Source organism: Zootoca vivipara, chromosome 4 (assembly GCF_965207765.1).
Source record: "Zootoca vivipara chromosome 4, rZooViv2.hap1.1, whole genome shotgun sequence".
Lineage (NCBI taxonomy): Eukaryota > Metazoa > Chordata > Lepidosauria > Squamata > Lacertidae > Zootoca > Zootoca vivipara.
Window position 1 is genome coordinate 100,490,709 of NC_142587.1, and position 17,528 is coordinate 100,508,236.

Consider the following 17,528-nt stretch of genomic DNA (forward strand, 5'->3'; position numbering starts at 1 on the left):
GTTTGCTCATTTCTATATATAGGGTGCCTACATTCTGCATGGACCTCTTGCATGGCAACATGTGCAAATGGCTTGAGATACCTATTAGGTCCATAAATTACCATCTAGCATATATATTCAACACAAAAAATAGTGACCATTTGTTGTTGACAAAGGACAGCTGGACATAGAAAGGGCCCCATTACCTTCAGTAGCTTTGTTGTTTGTTGTTGTTTAGTTGTGTCCGACTCTGACCCCATGGACCAGAGCATGCCAGGCACCCCTGTCTTCCACTGCCTTCCGCAGTTTGTTCTCGAAGCTACCAACATGAGTCTGACCACTGTCCAACCATCTCGTCCACTGTCGTCCCCTTCTCCTTGTGCCCTCCATCTTTCCCAACATCAGGGTCCTTTCCAAGGATTCTTCTCTTCTCATGAGATGGCCAAAGTATTGGAGCCTCAGCTTAAGGATCTGTCCTTCCAGTGAGCACTCAGGGCTGATTTCCTTCAGAATTAAGAGGTTTGATCTTCTTGCAGTCCATGGGATTCTCAAGAGTCTCCTCCAGCACCATAATTCAAAAGCATCAATTCTTCAGCGACCAGCCTTCTTTGCAGTCCAGTTCTCATTTCCATACATCACTACTGGGAAAACCATAGCTTTAACTATGTAGCTTAGGGCCTCATCAAACCTAAATCTGGCCCTGGCTCTTGCTGTAAGAAAGCTTTTTCTGTATGTTTAGTCAGAATCTCCTTTCTTGTAACTTGATGCCATGGGTTCGATTCCTATGAAACTCAGCTAGATTGGTAAAGAAAAAGTGTTTTATAGGTATGTATATAATGGGATGCAGGTGGTGCTGTGGGTTAAACCACAGAGCCTAGGCCTTGCCGATCAGAAGGTTGGCGGTTCGAATCCCCACGACGGGGTAAGTTCCTGTTGCTCGGTACCAGCTCCTGCCAACCTAGCAGTTCGAAAGCATGTCCGGCGGGAAGGTAAACGGCATTTCTGTGTGCTGCTCTGGTTTGCCGGAAGCGGCTTTGTCATGCTGGCCACATGGCCTGGAAGCTGTACGCCGGCTCCCTTGGCCAATAACGCGAGATAAGCAGCGCAACCCCAGAGTCGGTCAAGACTGGACCTAATGGTCAGGGGTCCTTTTACCTTTACCTTTTTAGGCATGTATATGCGATATATAACTCTGTGGCACCAGATGGCGCTGTGGAGTCCCGCCTTTCCCTACCGGATTTCACTGTATTAGTTTGCAACACATTTAACCCTCGGGAGCAGGAGAAAACAAGCTTGTTCTCTCTTCCATGTGACAGTCCTTGAGATATTTGAATCCTGTCAGTCCCCTTTTTATCGAGGCTAAACATACCCAGCTCCTTCAACCATTCCTCATAAGGCTTGGCTTCCAATATTTTCTTCACACAGAGATCATGATGAGGAGTTGACCTGCTGATTTTCTTTTTGTCACATGACTGAGATACACACAAGATTCCTGCCGGGGGGGGGGGGGGGAGAGAAGAGAAGGTACCCCAGCTTATCTCCCACTCCTGACTTAGAATCATAAAACTGTAGAGTTCGAAGGGACTCCAAAGGTCATCCAAAGCAGCAATCAATTTTGTTGTCTCATAAGCCCTCCAGGGAGAGATTGTGTCATTTATTTATGTTCTGTACAGCATGCCAGTGATAGTAAGAGATGTGGCATTTTTGAAGGAAATTGGGGGCTCATTACATACCGTACAAGCATGCCTCCATGTTTCCTTCTCTGAAAAATGCTCTCAGGTGGTCAATATAAGGCTACTGTGACACCTGGTGGCAGGATAGATAAATGCACTTGGAATATTTCCCCATGCTAGTAATGTGCTATTTTAAAACCAGGAAATTGAAACATTGGACCAGATCATAGCTTTTCAAGTTCTCCCCTTTTTAAAGGAAAATTCCCATATGCTGAATAGGCTTCCTTGCGAGAAAAGGGAAAACTTGACAGCTATGGACTAGATCAGGCATGTCAAACATGCGGCCCTCCAGATGTTTTGGCCTACAACTCCCATCATCCCTAGCTAACAAGACCAGTGGTGAGGGATGATGGGAATTGTAGTCCCCAAACAGCTGAAGGGCCAAGTTTGGCCATCACTGCTTTAAAGGATCACATACATTCTTCCTGTGGCATTAAGGGTCAGTGGCTTAGAACCTGCTTCTTTAGATGTTTGTGGAAGTAAATCAGGCATCTTCAGCCACATTTGGGGGGGTGTTATTTTGAAACAAATCCCTTGAACAGAAGAAAGCAACATGTTGTTTTCCCCAAGTCACTGTGGTGGCAGCTCATGCCTAACATATACACATGCAGAACAGACCACATAAATGGCACATAATGTGCAATGTTCAAAAGAGGGAGCTCATTTTATTTGAAGTGTGGGAAGGCAAAAAACAGAAAGATTCAACAACAGAAAAGCTTCAAGCAGACCAAACAACACTGAGGAAATGGATGAGACACAATACATCTCTCTTGGGAGCACCTGTTATTTTCTTCTGTCTAGCAGCACAGTCTAGTTTCAGTTGTTATGTCAAATTCCGACTCTCCGCTTTTCAGTGACATGCTACATTCTGACCCGAGGCTTGCTTGTGATCCCTAAAAGATAAGAAATGAGGGTTATTATATCCCATTTGGTTCACAAAATGTCTCAGCTGGGACAGTGATGAGGTAAATTTATAGGGCATTTTCCAGAGAAGGTGGGTGGAGAATTTCTGCCACTTTTACATTTACAGGTAGATAGCCGTGTTGGTCTGCCATAGTCGAAACAAAATAAAAAATTTCCTAAAGCTCATACCAATGACAAACTTAGTTGGTCTCTAAGGTGCTACTGGAATGGTTTTTTTTATTTTGTTGCCACTTTTACAGAACTCTCACAAAGGATGTAAAAGGTTTGGAATGTGAGGGTACTCGCTAATAGACAGGTTGGCTGAATCATCACTGTCTCCCCACCCCCACTGCTGGCTGCTATTGAGTTAAAAATCTCTTTTAAGGATGGTGCAAGAATGTGCTGCTCCCTGCAACATTGTACAGTGGTGCCTCGACTTACGAATTTAATCCGTTCCGAAGGCACCTTTGTAAGTCGAAAAATTCTTAAGTCGAAAAACGCCATTGGAAACGCGTTTTCCCATAGGAATGAATTGGAAATGGAAAAATTCGTAAGTCGAAGCAACCCTATCTAAAAATTCATAAGTCGAAAAATCCCTATCTAAAAGCGCCACGGTTTTTTCCCGGATGTCGAGGTACCACTGTACAGGAAGAAAAGGTGTTTGTTTCCTATTTGAAAGAGCAGTTAACTACTGCTGAGTTCAGAGGCTTTCCCTTGTAAAAGAGGTGCTGCTTCTAGTCCCCCCCCTCTGTGTGTGTGTGTGTGAGAGAGAGAGAGAGAGAGAGAGAGAGAGAGAGAGAGAGAGAGAGAGAGAGAGAGAGAGACTTACAGCAGGGCAGTCCAACTTTTCATACCAAGTGGGCTGCAAGAGGCCTTTGACATAGATCCCATGGGCTGCACACTGCCTTGTTGCACAAGGCCAAAATTTGAGCCCTTCCCCAGCCCTCATGCTGCCTTCCCAAAAATGCCTAATTGAGGCTTTGGGGCAAGGCTCTGGCAGGGTCCTAGAGCCCTCCCACTTCTTCCCAAAGTTGGAAAAAAGCTTGTTATTAGGCTTTGGGAAGGTGAATGGAGGACTCTAGGATCCTGTCAGAGGATCACACCTCCTTCCCGAAGCCCAGCACCTTGCTTACCTGGTTTTGGGAAGGCAGCACAAGGGCTGTTGGGGTTGTGTGTTGTGTGTTGCCCGCATGTTGGACTGCCCTGACTTATAGGATGGCGTGAAGATACTGGACAGTTTAAAAAGAACTAAAGATCTAGCAAATATGTGGTTTGGAATGTGAGCAAGCCAGTCTGCAGATGAAATTAAGACAAACATGTCCTTCCTTGCTCTTCAGTGTTTTGAATGTTTGTGCATTACACTAGGAGAAATTATTTGGCCAGAGGGTATCCATGCCAGACTTAAGCTGTTGGGAAGCTGTTTAAGTTAAGGATAGCCAGATGTGTTTAACCTGATTTGTTTTGCTTTATCCCTCTTTTGCTCCTTTGTGTGCTAAAATTGCTTCTCTTTTTTCACGAGAGTCCAGCAAAAATGCAGAGAGAAATTCAGACCACCATGAGTGCATAGACGGTCTCTGTGTTTAATTTGGGGGAAAAAATATTAAAAACTGAACAATGGAGAATTCTGAGTGCATTGGTTCCACTTTGGTTTGGTAAGTTAATTCTCAGCTCCAAAAATTCTCAGCTCCAAAATCCAGGAAGAAATCTGGATGAGAGAAATTTTGCAAGCATCCCTAATGATAGGTTAAAATTATCTTTCTGTAACTTGGGTCTAAAGGGAGCAGCATTAAAGGCCATATAGCTCATTGTGATGATAGTGAAACAATGATTTTAACTATTTTTCAATCATGAAGAAAGCATAAATCTTCACGATGAGGTACAGGAAGCCCAGTGAAGCCACACTTTATGGTACCTGGATCAGGACATTCCAGAGATTAAAGTCTGGCAAAGGTAAGTGGAACAGATATAGAATGTTTGAAAGAGAACAGATTTGACCTCAAGATCAATGTTTTTCAGGACAATGTTTCTAAAGGAAATATTTGAAATCTTGGTGGACCATCGACATTCACAGACTTCCTCCTCTGTGGTCAGTATTTTTTTCATTTATTTTTAAAACAGGAAAATAAGAATCTGGATTTGTAGGTCTTTTGGACTAGGATCTCCAAGAAAAGAGCTTTCAGTAACTTACTGTATCTCCTGATTCTATTCTTTTCCAGATCACTCTAGCAAACCTATTGATGCAAACCACAGAGAAGTTAGTAGCCCTTCAATATGGTTCCAGCCTTGTAGCAAAGAAATAAACAGCTGTCTTTTCTTATCTTGAAATTTGCGTGACAAAGCCCCCAAGAAATCCCAATAACTCACAACTGACACAATATTTTAGGTTTGGTTTTGGGGCATTATTTTGGTCACAACTTTATTTAAAATACAATTAAATTCTGAGTGTTGGCTTAGGCTTTGGTTAATCCTTCTGTCCACTCTAAGGGACAGGACCATTTCCATCTGACCATTGGGTCAGCACCAGCTACGACTTACCTAGGGGTTGGTAAGTCAAGTAAACACCCCTAGGGATTGGAGGTACGGTTCACTGCACTCTCCTTCCCCCAAGGAGTGTTCCCCAAGGCTTGGCTCTGTAATGGACACACCATCCTTGCCTATGGCAGGATGATGGACTAGAGTCCCTGAGCCCCAGGATTCCTTTAATGGAATACTTCTATAAGGAGCAATCAAGGGGGGTAGGCATTTTAAGCCATGCCCCTCCTATACCAATTTAACCAAAGCCTAACAGCCAACCCTGGCGTGCTATGGTCCGTGGGGTCACGAAGAGTCGGACACGACTAAACGACTAAACAACAACAACAACAACAGCCAACCTAACAAGTTGTGACAATTGCTTGACAGTAGGCAAAAACCACATGGCAACAGCCAATCAGCCAAGTGGCAAAATTCCTACTAGGCGCCTTAATACTGGCGACCCCCGCTAGTCGGGCAAGCAGTACCAGCTAAAGCCTAAATGCAGCGGAGGGCAGGTGGGGATTCGCAAGCTTTTCAAAAGAATGAGAAACCGAAAGGAACGTGGTCGTTAAATTAGAAGTGGCTGTCAATCAAACTCTAGGCATGCCCCGTGACTCATCCTAACTCACAGCCCACCCCCTCCCAGATTTCTCTCAGGCTCGTCCGCAAACGCCACTACACTCTATGAGTGTAATGGACTATAACAACACTGTCACAGTCAGCCTTATCATGGAGGATACATTTACTTACCAAGCCTCCAATTGCATTCTCTTAAGTGTGGCAACAAAACCCAGAGCAAAGAGAAGCAACCCAGCCAGGGTGCCCGTCACAAGGAGACTGGTAGCCACTGCAGGCAAAATTGAGAAAGAACAAAGTATTTTATATGTTCACAACTCCCAGCTTTTGTCATGTCCTGAAATAATCTGCAGGGTTGGGGGATCCATAGCTGAAGCACAGGCGAGAATGTCCTTTAGTGACAGGATCTAGCAGAATACCAAACCCAATGGATACTTACTCACATTTCTCGGAGGCGGCCCACTGTCAGTGCTCCCACCAAACCCTCTGCCAGAGCAGAAGGGAGGGGCCCATCCATAAGAACAATGGCAGTTTCTCTTGCTGTTGCACACCTGGAAAACATATAGGATGTGTCAAGCAGCAACTGGCACATATACCCTACTTGGCCAATACTGCATTCAAACAAGAACTTCACAAAGATGGCAAGTGCAGGTTTGCCACTGGCAAACCCAGCAGATGTATTTTAAAAAAAACTGTTGTAAAAGGAATGTTCTTGTCAACATGTTTGTTTGTTTTTTAAAAAAAACATTTTGAAAATGCTTCATAGGAAGTTGCTACGGGCTCCCCCCTGCTGTCCTGGGTTCCAGAATGCAACAACCCCTCTACCACCAACAACTCTGCCTGCAACAGTACTGAAAACAACTCCTTTGTTACCCTCATCACAACACAATAGGCTTTAAAATGGGAACTAACCATAGTCAGATGCCTTTCCCCTACCTAAGCGCTTCACAGCAAGGAACCCATGCTCTGCATCACACCCAAGGGTGATCATGTCAAACACTGAGGTTATCTCCTCTTTCCACAGATCAATTGAGGGTTCAACATTAACCTGAGCAGGTCTCAAGGGATGGCATACTTTCTTCTTTCTTACTACTTACCCCTCTGTTGCTACATTTTGAAAAATCACAGTCATAATTCAAAATGGCCCGGTCAACACAAGATCTGTTCATGCATATCTGGAAAGGGATGTATGATATGTAAAATTTATATAGTGCACTGGCAGCCGAAAAACTTGGATTCTGACAGTTTGGAAGCCAAGACTCCTGGTGAATACTCCTAGGCTGTGCACAAGCAGACCTTCAAACAGGAGGTGTGGGTTCTCCTGCTGCAGAGAGAGCTGTGCTTCCCCCCCATCTTTCCTTCAGTAATGACACAGATAAAGGCTCCAGATCCAGGATCGCCCCACAACCTTGTTTTAGGTGGCCTATCCACTTGTGGGGTTATTTTTTAAAGCTCCTTGCATGACCAACTGCTTGAACATTTGTTCTGTGGTTTATTTTTTATTATTGCTTTTAGACTGTTCATTTTCATATCTTGATAACTGCTCTGAGAAGCAGAGAGGAAGCTTCCTGATTGACCTAAGGACCAGCTAGTCAGCAATGTGTATCGTCCTGCCTTTTGAAAGGGGAAAGTGGTCTGATGACTAAAATGAGTGGTAGCCAATCAGCACAGAAGAACAGGTTTCCCCTGACCTAAGTCTGGCAGAGAAGAATTTATACATGCCTAAAATGTGGGGACTTGCAGTTCCATAGTGGGTTCACTGCTCAAATTGTGCATGCCGCTCTGTACACACTCTTAACTAAGCAGATAGTGCTGCCGCCAAAGGCCAACCAAATGACTTGCCAGATCAGTCAATTAATAAATAAAAATCAGGAAACCATATTTGGAGAAGACTGTACTTTGCAAAGCAAATTGCCATCCCACCCCAAGTTAGGATTTTGAGAAATCAGAGCCAAGCAAGGGATCCAGTCAAAGTTACCTTGTCAGTTCCACAGGTTGTTCCATCTCTCACTGCTCCAAGATCATAAACATGCTGGCCAACATGAAATTCAAAACCCCAGCAGAATGTACCCTCCACTGGAATCTGAACTACACGTTGTCCTGTTAACATTTTGGGAATTTTATTAACATGAGTGCACTGGAGTCTTCCACAAAGAACATCTCTGAAAGAAAAGCGAGGAAGGAAAAAATGTTTGTGCAGATCCATGCCAGACATTTAAAGCACAATGAATGCACATTTAAAGTATATGACTTCCCCAAAAGAATTAGGGCAACCTTTGTTTCCCCTTCACAGAGCTACAGTTCCCAGGACCCTTAATGACAGTTTGCAGAATTCTTTGGGGGAAGTCATGTGTTTTAAATGTGCATTGTGTTGGAGCAGAATAATAAAAAAAGGAAGAAAAGAAGATTTCCTGGATACTAAGATTCAAGTTTGAGGCAAATACTTTTGGTGAGAGAACCCCAGCAGAGATTCAAAACAACAAAATATGCAGCAAAGTAAAATGTGGAAATATAGGCTGTTAGACCAGGGATCAGCAACCTAAGGCCCATGGGCCGGAAGTGGCCTGCGGAGGTCATTTGACCAGCCCATGAGGCGCCCAAACCGAGGTGCCCGCTCGCGCACTGTGCTAAACCAGCACAGCACGGGGACTCGTTTTGGCGACACCAGAAATTGCGTCTGTGCACTCGCAGACACTAGAAATCATGGGAACATGCACAATCCGGCCCACGGAGGGATCTCCGCGGGACCAATCCGGCCCAGGCAAGATAAACCTTGCCTACCCCCGTGTAGACCTTTGAAAAATGCCCTTCCGAGTTCATTCTGAAGCTTCCCACTCCCCCTAGCATAGAAAAAGACCACACATTTGGTAAGTTAAAAATGATTTACTTACAAACTCTTCCAAGGTCAGGTTCATGTGCTTTTCCATGGAGAAGTCAGAAAAGTTGCACAGGCAGTAAAACTTGGCTTAGTTACTTGGTGAAAGTTCCTAAATTATTGGTATGGGAACTCAGCAGTGACTTGTGAGTCATGAGGTCTGAACCCCTCTCACACTAAGCTTCTCGGGTAGATTGGCAGAAAACAATATGTCTGATTACATAGTTTCTGCCAAGGTAAGCTAAGCCTGGCAGGACAGTTTACTCTATGAGCTTAACCCCTTCATGAATTATTTCAGCATAAGCATGTTGGTTATGTGAGGCTTGTTATCCCACATACTGGATGTGTTTTAAAAGTGTATCTCCTCCATTCTCAGAGTCAGCTGCTCTGGCCACCCAAGAATCCAGATGAGGTACAGTTTACAATAAGGAGGAGATAACAGCTCGCTGAAGAGGCAGAAGGCTGTGAGGGAAAATACACATGCTTAAGGGCTCATCCACACTTAACTTTTCTCCACATTTATAGGCACAGGACTGGGCTTTCCAGGTCTGTGTCTGAGCACTTTTTTGACCCAGCATTTCCCCCTGTGAAAACCCACTCTTTACCACTGCATTGGTGCAAACAGTAATCTGTGGATAACCCAAATTGCTGTCTGTTCCAATTCAGCATTAAAGAGCGGGTTTTCTTGGGGAAATTGGCAGGACAAAAAAAAAGTGTTCGGACATGAACCAGGAAAGTGCAAGGGGAAAGGTAAGCGTGGATGAGCCCAAAAATAACAGGAGAGGGGCATACCAAAGGGGCCATCTTCATAGTTCCACTGCTTTCAGAAACCAGGCAGTAGGGCTGCAAGAGGGCATTCTCCATGGCAGCCGCTGTGCTGTAACAATCACTCTCCACACAGGTGCATCTGGCACCTTCATTATAGAATTTTTGCCATATGCTGACAATGAACATCTTCACCATGGCCTTTGACACTTGGGAGATACAGACACACACACACACATTTGGGCCCATCCTATTATGACGGCAATTTGTCTTGAACTGTTTTTTAATGTTATGGGAAATGGAATGAATAGCCTAAGAAAATGAGATACCTGCCCACAAGTATAACCTACTCTTCATAACATTTCCTGTATTTTTGTCCATCCTCGCCACAGTTGCCAGCCTGGTCGCCTCGCATATTCACTTTCTTGAAACAACTCAGTGGGGCCTGTTTTGCACCTGCAGAGAGGGAAAGAGGAAGGAGTGAAAAAATGAGGACTGGCAACAACTAAATTAAGGCATATAAAAGAGGCTATCTAAGTGTTTAATGTTAAGATCTTGCCACAAATGTTATTTGGAGCAGAAGTGTGTACGTTTAACAGTTTTGAGGCTCCAGAATCTGTCCAAACAAAATTTCTGAGAACTGTTCTCAGTCTTCCAAGGTGTGTGCCCAACATACTTTTACAATTAGAGACTAGACAAATTATATTAAGTGTAGCTTCTATCTTTCCAACTTTTAGAGACAGAGGGTGGGCTCTCCTTGATGATCATCTGATCAAGTTGACTCTTCCAAAATTTAGGAAAGCATTAACTCAGGCTAAATTTAATGTGCTCCCATCTGCAGTACTGAAGGGTAGATACAATAATGTACCATACCATGAATGCTTATGCCCCTGTGAAGCAGAGAAAATAGAAATTGTAGGACATGTTTTATTGTACTGTTCTTTCTATCAACTTTCAATGTTCATCTTAACTGTTATTTAAATGTTTACTGCAAACCTGCACATGAGTGTGTTACACATCATCTGGAGTTTCTGCACCTGGGACCATATAATAAGCAGAAATCTGTGAATTTGGCTGAGCTGGAAATTCAGTATTCATAAAGTTGGCTCACTGAATTTCCTCACCAACACTTGTGAGCAAGCTGGACTGAAAATTCTCAAGAAATGATTCCACTGTAATTTTTTGGAAAACAAAACTTTTCTGAGTTCATCCTCAACAGTTGAAGACTTTCAATTCTTCCCTGGAGAATATTCAGCAAACCCCACACCTCCACATTTCAGCATTTGCTAATAGAGTTGGTTTTTTGAGATAAATAACACTAAAACTGAATCCACAGTTAATACTATTTTAATATTGGGGGTCTTGGCCCCTCACTCCTTCAAATCAACCTCTTAGACCACCACTTCTTTCAGCCACCAATATTAACCAACAACAAAGTTGCATCAATCATTAAGTGGCCTGCAATTTCTCAATGGAGGCTTTGAAAAGAATGTTTCTGTTCCACCCACCCCCATAATTTCAACTCTCTCCTCAATATACCAAGAAACAGCATGGATAAATTTGGAACAACCCTAGTGTTATGTACTGAGCTGAATCCTAGAACAATAGGATCCAGAATGCAGCAGTCTGATTGGTCCGCAGGAGCCACCCAATCCAACTCCAGGTGGAAGTGAATCAGCAACCTGATTGGCCTGCAAGAGCAGCCAATCAGGCTGCTGGCAGAAGTCAATCCGCAACCTGATTGGCCCACAGGTGCAGCCCTGAAGTAGCCAATCACGCACGGCCCATTGTGTAAATAATGTTTATAAGCAGACGGTTTTGGGGAAAGAGCCATTCTTCTCTTCTTCCTCTATTGCTACTACAAGCTGAATAAAGAGCATGAAATTCACTCTCGACTCCGAGTATATTTCACCTACAGTCTGATATCGACTAAGGAAAGGCTAAAGAGAAAAATCACTCAGCACACACAACATAGCAGAAGATTCCCGAAGCCTTCTTCCCAGATGGCACTCGTGTTAAGGAATAAAGCAGATTTTTCCTTTTCTTCCCGAAGCGAAGGTTAATCTTGCCTTGGCCAAAAAGAGATGTGCAGTGTTTGTGGAGGTCAATGCAATTCCCCATAAAACAGCTGTTACTGTTGCTACATGGCATCCCATCTTGTTTATGGACGTCTGGCGGGCAAACAGGAGAGCTTCCATTGCAATACTCCGGAAGGTCACACTCGGAAACAGCTTCTCTGCACACTGTTCCCTCTTCTAACAACTGTTGGAAACAACAATTGAAGCTTCTCATTCTGACTCTTCAACAGCGGCATGTCATGTTTTCCCTTCAGAAACTGAAATTACTTGTGGAGCTAAATTACACAAATTAAAGTCCCAATGTTGGTTGCATTGACAGTGACAAAGCAACTCAGGCAGGGGTGGGAGTGAGGGAATGGAATTATTTCCTTATCTGCCATTTCTCTCCTATAACACTGGCTTCCCCAAGCAGCTCCCCCAATAAGGTTTAAAATTCATGCATGTCCTTGGAAATATATGTGCCTGCAGTGTGCATGGGTGGACAACTTAGAGAGGAATTTAAAGTACAGGAAATTGCAGGTGGGAAAAATGTCAAGTGCTTCCTTCCCTGTCATAAATGTCATTTTCTATCTGCCTTGGTGAGTCTGAATGCAAAGCACCATGTACAGTAAATGAACTCTCAGGTCTCATTTTTAGTCCTTTTCTTGAGCTCAGTGAAGCTCCTGCAATGTCTCAAATAGGCAAAACTGGACTCCCAAGATTTCCTCTTTCACCGTAGAATAAAAACAGACTCCCATGTTCGCTGGTGCAGAAGCACGGGGGTCTGTCAATAATGTACAGCTTCTGGTGGTTTGGCTGCTGTTGCAAGCTCATTCTGCAATCGGAAGCCCAAATATCAAGGGGAATTATGCTGTGTACAGAATTCTGTGGGAACCCCTGCCAAAGACCATTTTATTAAATCAGACAAAGATGGAGTGAATTCTTGCTTTTGCTATAAGTTGCTCTTGGAGCTCATGGGGCATGGTACATGGGAATTCAAGGCCTAACAGCTATTCATTCACTAGGTGGCCTGGGGCAATTCACCATTGCTTTCTACTCTTCAGGATCATTGTGTGGGCAAATAAGATGACAGCTAGGAAGTGCTCTATGTATTCAAAGTACAGACTAAATGTGGGGGCAGGTGTTTAAGAGTTTTCTAAAAATGACTGATTTTTTTTCCTTGAAAGGGATAAAATTTCAGACAAATGGGGGGGGGGGCAATGACAGGGGAGCCGAGTCCTCTCATAAATTCTGTGGGACAGGGGACCAAATTGAGGAAAGGCAAAATTCTCCATCGTGGTATGGGGCCATGGGTGGGCACGGGAAGGGAGTTCAGGGCATCCCTAGTTATTACATTTATTTGAAATCTGCTGTTTTTATATTACCTTACATCTCTCACAGCAAAGTCCATAAAGACATTCAATGCCTGGTGATAATTTACAGTCCTTTTGGCAACAGCCATTCCTTTGGCATTCCTGCAAAAGAAGGAATTATCTCTCAATACTGTCCTTTAAATGCAGGCTTTTAGACTAATGCCATTGGGTGTATTCATTTATTACATTTGCCAAGCTGCCTTGACCACCAGATGTCCTCCATCCTCAGTCTAAACTTAAACTGCAGATTCCTTTTGAGGCAAGGGCTTGTCTTTTTTTTTGCTTATATGAGGTCACGAAACTGGGGGATTGTGGCCAAAAGCAATTTTATCTGACTTCCCAGCAGGCGTACCATATTTTAATCAAGAGATTGTAAAATGTTTGATCACCATTGCACTTGTAAGAAAAAGGAAAACGTTTTAAGGAATTCAGATATTCCATATCTTGGCATTATAACATTATTTAATCTACAACTTACACTGGGCCCCTGGAATTCTGGAAAGCTGCTATCCGTTAATGAATTGATGATCCCTGATTCACCTTCTTCCTATAAAAAAATGAAAGAGTTGTGGTATGGCTCATAGTATCTACTTTCAAATATCAGAGCAACACATATTGGTTCCAGACTGCTTCATGGTATAGAAACAAGACAATGCAAATACCTTTCTTGATCTAAACATTGAATGAAGGAGTAGGCGGTGCAATTAACCAACTTTAGGAAGGTCACAAAACCAGGAAGGATTACAGATATTTAAAAGGATCAGCCATAAACTAGAGGGCTGACATATCACAAGTGACACTACAAAATTCAAGAAAGGTTATACCAGGCATCCCCAAACTGTGGCCCTCCAGATGTTTTGGCCTACAACTCCCATGATCCCTAGCTAACAGGACCAGTGGTCGAGGAAGATGGGAATTGTAGTCCAAAACATCTGGAGGGCCGAAGTTTGGGGATGCCTGGGTTATACTGAAGAATCTGTAAGAGCTAACAGATGAAGTGGAAGAAAAAGTGGGAAGAGCAGCATGTGACTAAATGGGTCAGAGGTGCAATAAATGTATCGTTAAGTTTACATTTCTTTTATTTATTAAATTTGTATACTACCCTTCATCCATAGATCACAGGGCAGTTCACAACATTTGTTGTTATTTAGTCGTTTATTCGTGTCCGACTCTTCGTGACCCCATGGACCACATAAAAATATAAAAACACAAAATATGTATGTAATATAAAAGCAATTGAATTGGGGCTGGAAACTAATTGGCAGCCAGTGCAGTTGGGCCAGGATTAAGTACATTGTGGAGTACTGAGATATCCAAGTTCCAGTACTGATGACACCCCACCACAGCTGGAATGGCTCTCTTAACCAGGCTTGCCTGACAGCAACAGGGAGTCCCAACATCAAAGTTGTCAAGTTGTTTTAACATTTTTTTCAAAAAGCCATTTACATTACGAGTTAGCATAGTAGCAAACATTCAATGAAGCATTATGTGTGACAAGAAATGACATAATTTTAATAATATTTTACTAAAAACTTACAAACATAACTTTAGGCCGTGAGTCATCAGCAAACAAATATTGGTTCTCTGCTCTTTGCATCCACTGCCTAAAAAACTAAAAGGGAGTTACAAAACACTTTACTTCATTTACTCTTTTATACTGCTGTCTGGCTTCTACCACTGAATCAATTGAAATAAATCTAAATATTGCAAAACCTCTGAAACATGTATTGGCTGACTAAATCACTTTCTTTTAAATATATTAACGTAACCTTTACAAGATATAGAAACGATCATTCATTGTAAAGCCATTACTACAATTTTCATTAACTGTGTGAAGCAACTTCTGAGGCAAGTGCAATGCTTTTAATCTTCTAAGCAATGTCATTAAAGGCAAGGCTAATATATTTAAAATAAAGTGATTCCCCCCAGTCAATGCATGTCTCCTCTCCTGTGAAGATGTTGGCTGCTGATGTAAGTCCACCTCTGATGTAAGTCCACCTCTGTTAACATTGGCAGCCCCAAAGTTCCTTCACAGCTTCCAGGGGTCTGCCCTGTAGAACTTCTTGGCAGTGGCTTAGTCACTCGACATGTTGACTGCTTTCTTACTGCTAAGGGAATTTTCATGGTTACAGGTAGGTAGCCGTGTTGGTCTGGATCGAAGTAAAATAAAAAAATTCCTTCAGTAGCACCTTAAAGACCAACTAAGTTTTTATTTTGGTATGAGCTTTCGTGTGCATGCACACTTCTTCAGAATTTTCATGTGTGAGGCTTCCATGATGAACAAATCCCATTATGTTCATCCATGATGAACAAATCCCATTATGAAACTTTGGAGACTGCTAGTATGGTCCACAGAACAGCTGATCTTTATGTGGAAACATGCTAATAAAGCAGGGCTCTTCAATATCCAGCTGGGACAAAACATCTTTTTGTTATCACATGCTTCAAAAGGCAGCCAAACTTCCTTGTACTTGCTTTCATATAGGGTAAAACTGAATGGCCTAGCTATGTGGTGTTAGCCAGCTGGCATTCCTCATCACACAACCAAAGACACTACTAAAATTTTATTCACTCACCTGAGACTGTATCTTGGCTCTGGAAAGCTTTGTAATTTGCTGCAGAAATAAATTCAGGATCCCTGCCTCTTCTAGTTCCTGATAAAAGAAGAAAAATATACTGAATGCCACAGCGTAGCAGCTCTTTCGTGGTTGTTGTCTTGAGAGATTTGCGGGGATGATGGGCATCCTCTGTACCTGTGCTTTTCAAACCTTCCGCCTCTCAGAGACAGGATGCCACCGCAATGAGTTTCTCTTTAAAGTTACCTTAAGTTGCACATGAATATACAACCCCACACTCAAGAATCCTGGAAATTGTAGCTGTGTAAGGGGTAAACTACAGTTCCCAGGATTCTTGTGAGGGGTGCTTTAAAGGTATGGTGTGTACAGAGTCTTGATCTACTTAATAACACACACCAACTTACTTCATTCCTCTTGTAGGAACATGTGGTGCAAGGGCAACTGGAACCTGTGCTCTCCTACTTCTTGCTATCTCCCTAATTATGATTCACATTATTCCTTGGCCTACCAACCAAAGAAAATGGGTGTATGCCCATCCAGTAATTGTTTTTCAGGGGGAAATGCCTTGCTTCAATAAAACTGAAAATTGAGGCCCCTTTGTCAGTGATGTGGGAGCCATTTTTCTATGCAGCTGCGGAGTGTGTGTGAGAGAGAGTGGAATATTCGAAGCCATTTTCTTGGCTCTTTCATACATAACTGGCATGTTTTCATGTAATACATATACCCATTCTAAGAGAAAGACCTACACTATTAGACCTGCCCATACTGCTGCAGGAGAAAGGGCTGTTATGTTTTTTATAGTTATTTCTGTGTTTTGTGTTTTTAATGGATCTTTTAATACTATCTGTCACAGGAGGCACGTTGCGGCTACTCTAGAGTAACGACTCTCCAAACCGTTGCCTTTTCATGCTTTTATTGTGTGCAAACTATTTACAGTGCTAGAGCTGTACAAGATACATGTTCTCAGTCTGGGTCAGAACCCTGGAATAGCGATTCCCACGTTTTTTTTCCAACAAAGAAGTCTGGGAATCCCGAATCTCCTCCCCCATTTCTTTCTGCGCAATTCCGGAACAGGAGGGAAAGGTCTTCTTTCCGTGCTTTCCCTCCTCCCCTTTTCCCTCTCCCTTTCTTCCTCTCCCAAGCGGAGCAGGGGCTCTGCGACCCTGCCAGAGCCATGTCCTCTACTTCCTGCTTCCCCGCTGGACTCTTCTCCCTCTCCGCTGCAGCTGGTACTCGGGGAAGAACTACTTCTCAGGATGGGAGGGGGCTGTCTGTAGTCCCTGTCCCTCACACTATCTTAATTCTGTTAGTGTCCAATTACATTTTAATGACTGTCTTTTCTATGTTTCTCGCTTGTTCTATTTTATCTCTGTCCCAGACTGGGGGAAAGGTGAGATATAAATAATAATAATAATAATAATAATAATAATAATAATAATAATAATCCCTACCCGGAAGAGATTACACCATAGAAATACAATTCTCATACTACTCTTGTTCTCTCTTTGTGAGAAAAGGCCCGCAGACTAGCAGTTCTAGTGAAGTAATTTGGTCCTGAAAAGTAAATGATCTAGGCTGCATTCCTATATGCATTTCCTTGGGGAATAAGTCGCATTTAACATAACAGGACTTATATCTGAGTAGACAGTATAAGGCTATGCTTGTCTAAATAAGCCCTGTTAAGTTCGGTGGGACTTATTTAAGTATGCTACAACTGCAGCGTTGATTTGCTAAGAATACAGAACAGGAGATTTTGGAGCAGACTGAAAAGTTAGAATCAGTCATTGTCCTCCAGAGCAATTCCACAGCTGGGAAAATATATACATCCACACCTTATTAATTCTTCTGTGCACATCTTTCAGAGCAGTCTTAATGCCTAACCTCATCGTGGCCACAGTCACACTCTTCGTCATCCTCAATGACACCATTTCCACACTTCTTTCTGCTAACTAGGTGGCTAGGTATGTCAGTAAGACATTCTTTTCCTGGTTTTCTTATTGCATCATAATATACCATCCTGCTGCAGTTACTCAGCCTTGAACATGTTCTGTAACAGAGAAGAAATTATTATCCAGTATGATGAAATGATTTATTAAATACATTTACTATACTAATTTGTATCTTGCCTTTCAGGGTACAATTTCTTCTAAGGTGCTGTGCAACAATAGATAGAAACA

General features: G+C 42.8%; 1 protein-coding gene across 1 annotated transcript in view; it reads right to left on the minus strand.

Moving 5' to 3' along the window:
* Positions 1-2,372: 2,372 nt before the first annotated feature.
* Positions 2,373-17,528, minus strand: part of LOC118085084 (disintegrin and metalloproteinase domain-containing protein 21-like) — a 30,682-nt gene continuing 15,526 nt past the window's right edge. The window contains exons 12-24 of the mRNA XM_088668995.1: positions 17,233-17,398; positions 15,352-15,429; positions 14,313-14,387; positions 13,254-13,322; positions 12,788-12,877; positions 11,415-11,607; positions 9,696-9,801; positions 7,684-7,867; positions 6,803-6,880; positions 6,145-6,256; positions 5,880-5,976; positions 4,804-4,846; positions 2,373-2,605 (exon numbers count right to left, since the gene is read on the minus strand). Coding sequence (XP_088525121.1) covers positions 2,510-2,605; positions 4,804-4,846; positions 5,880-5,976; positions 6,145-6,256; positions 6,803-6,880; positions 7,684-7,867; positions 9,696-9,801; positions 11,415-11,607; positions 12,788-12,877; positions 13,254-13,322; positions 14,313-14,387; positions 15,352-15,429; positions 17,233-17,398 — 1,387 coding nt within the window. The 3' untranslated portion in view covers positions 2,373-2,509. The remainder of the gene's footprint in view (positions 2,606-4,803; positions 4,847-5,879; positions 5,977-6,144; positions 6,257-6,802; positions 6,881-7,683; positions 7,868-9,695; positions 9,802-11,414; positions 11,608-12,787; positions 12,878-13,253; positions 13,323-14,312; positions 14,388-15,351; positions 15,430-17,232; positions 17,399-17,528) is intronic.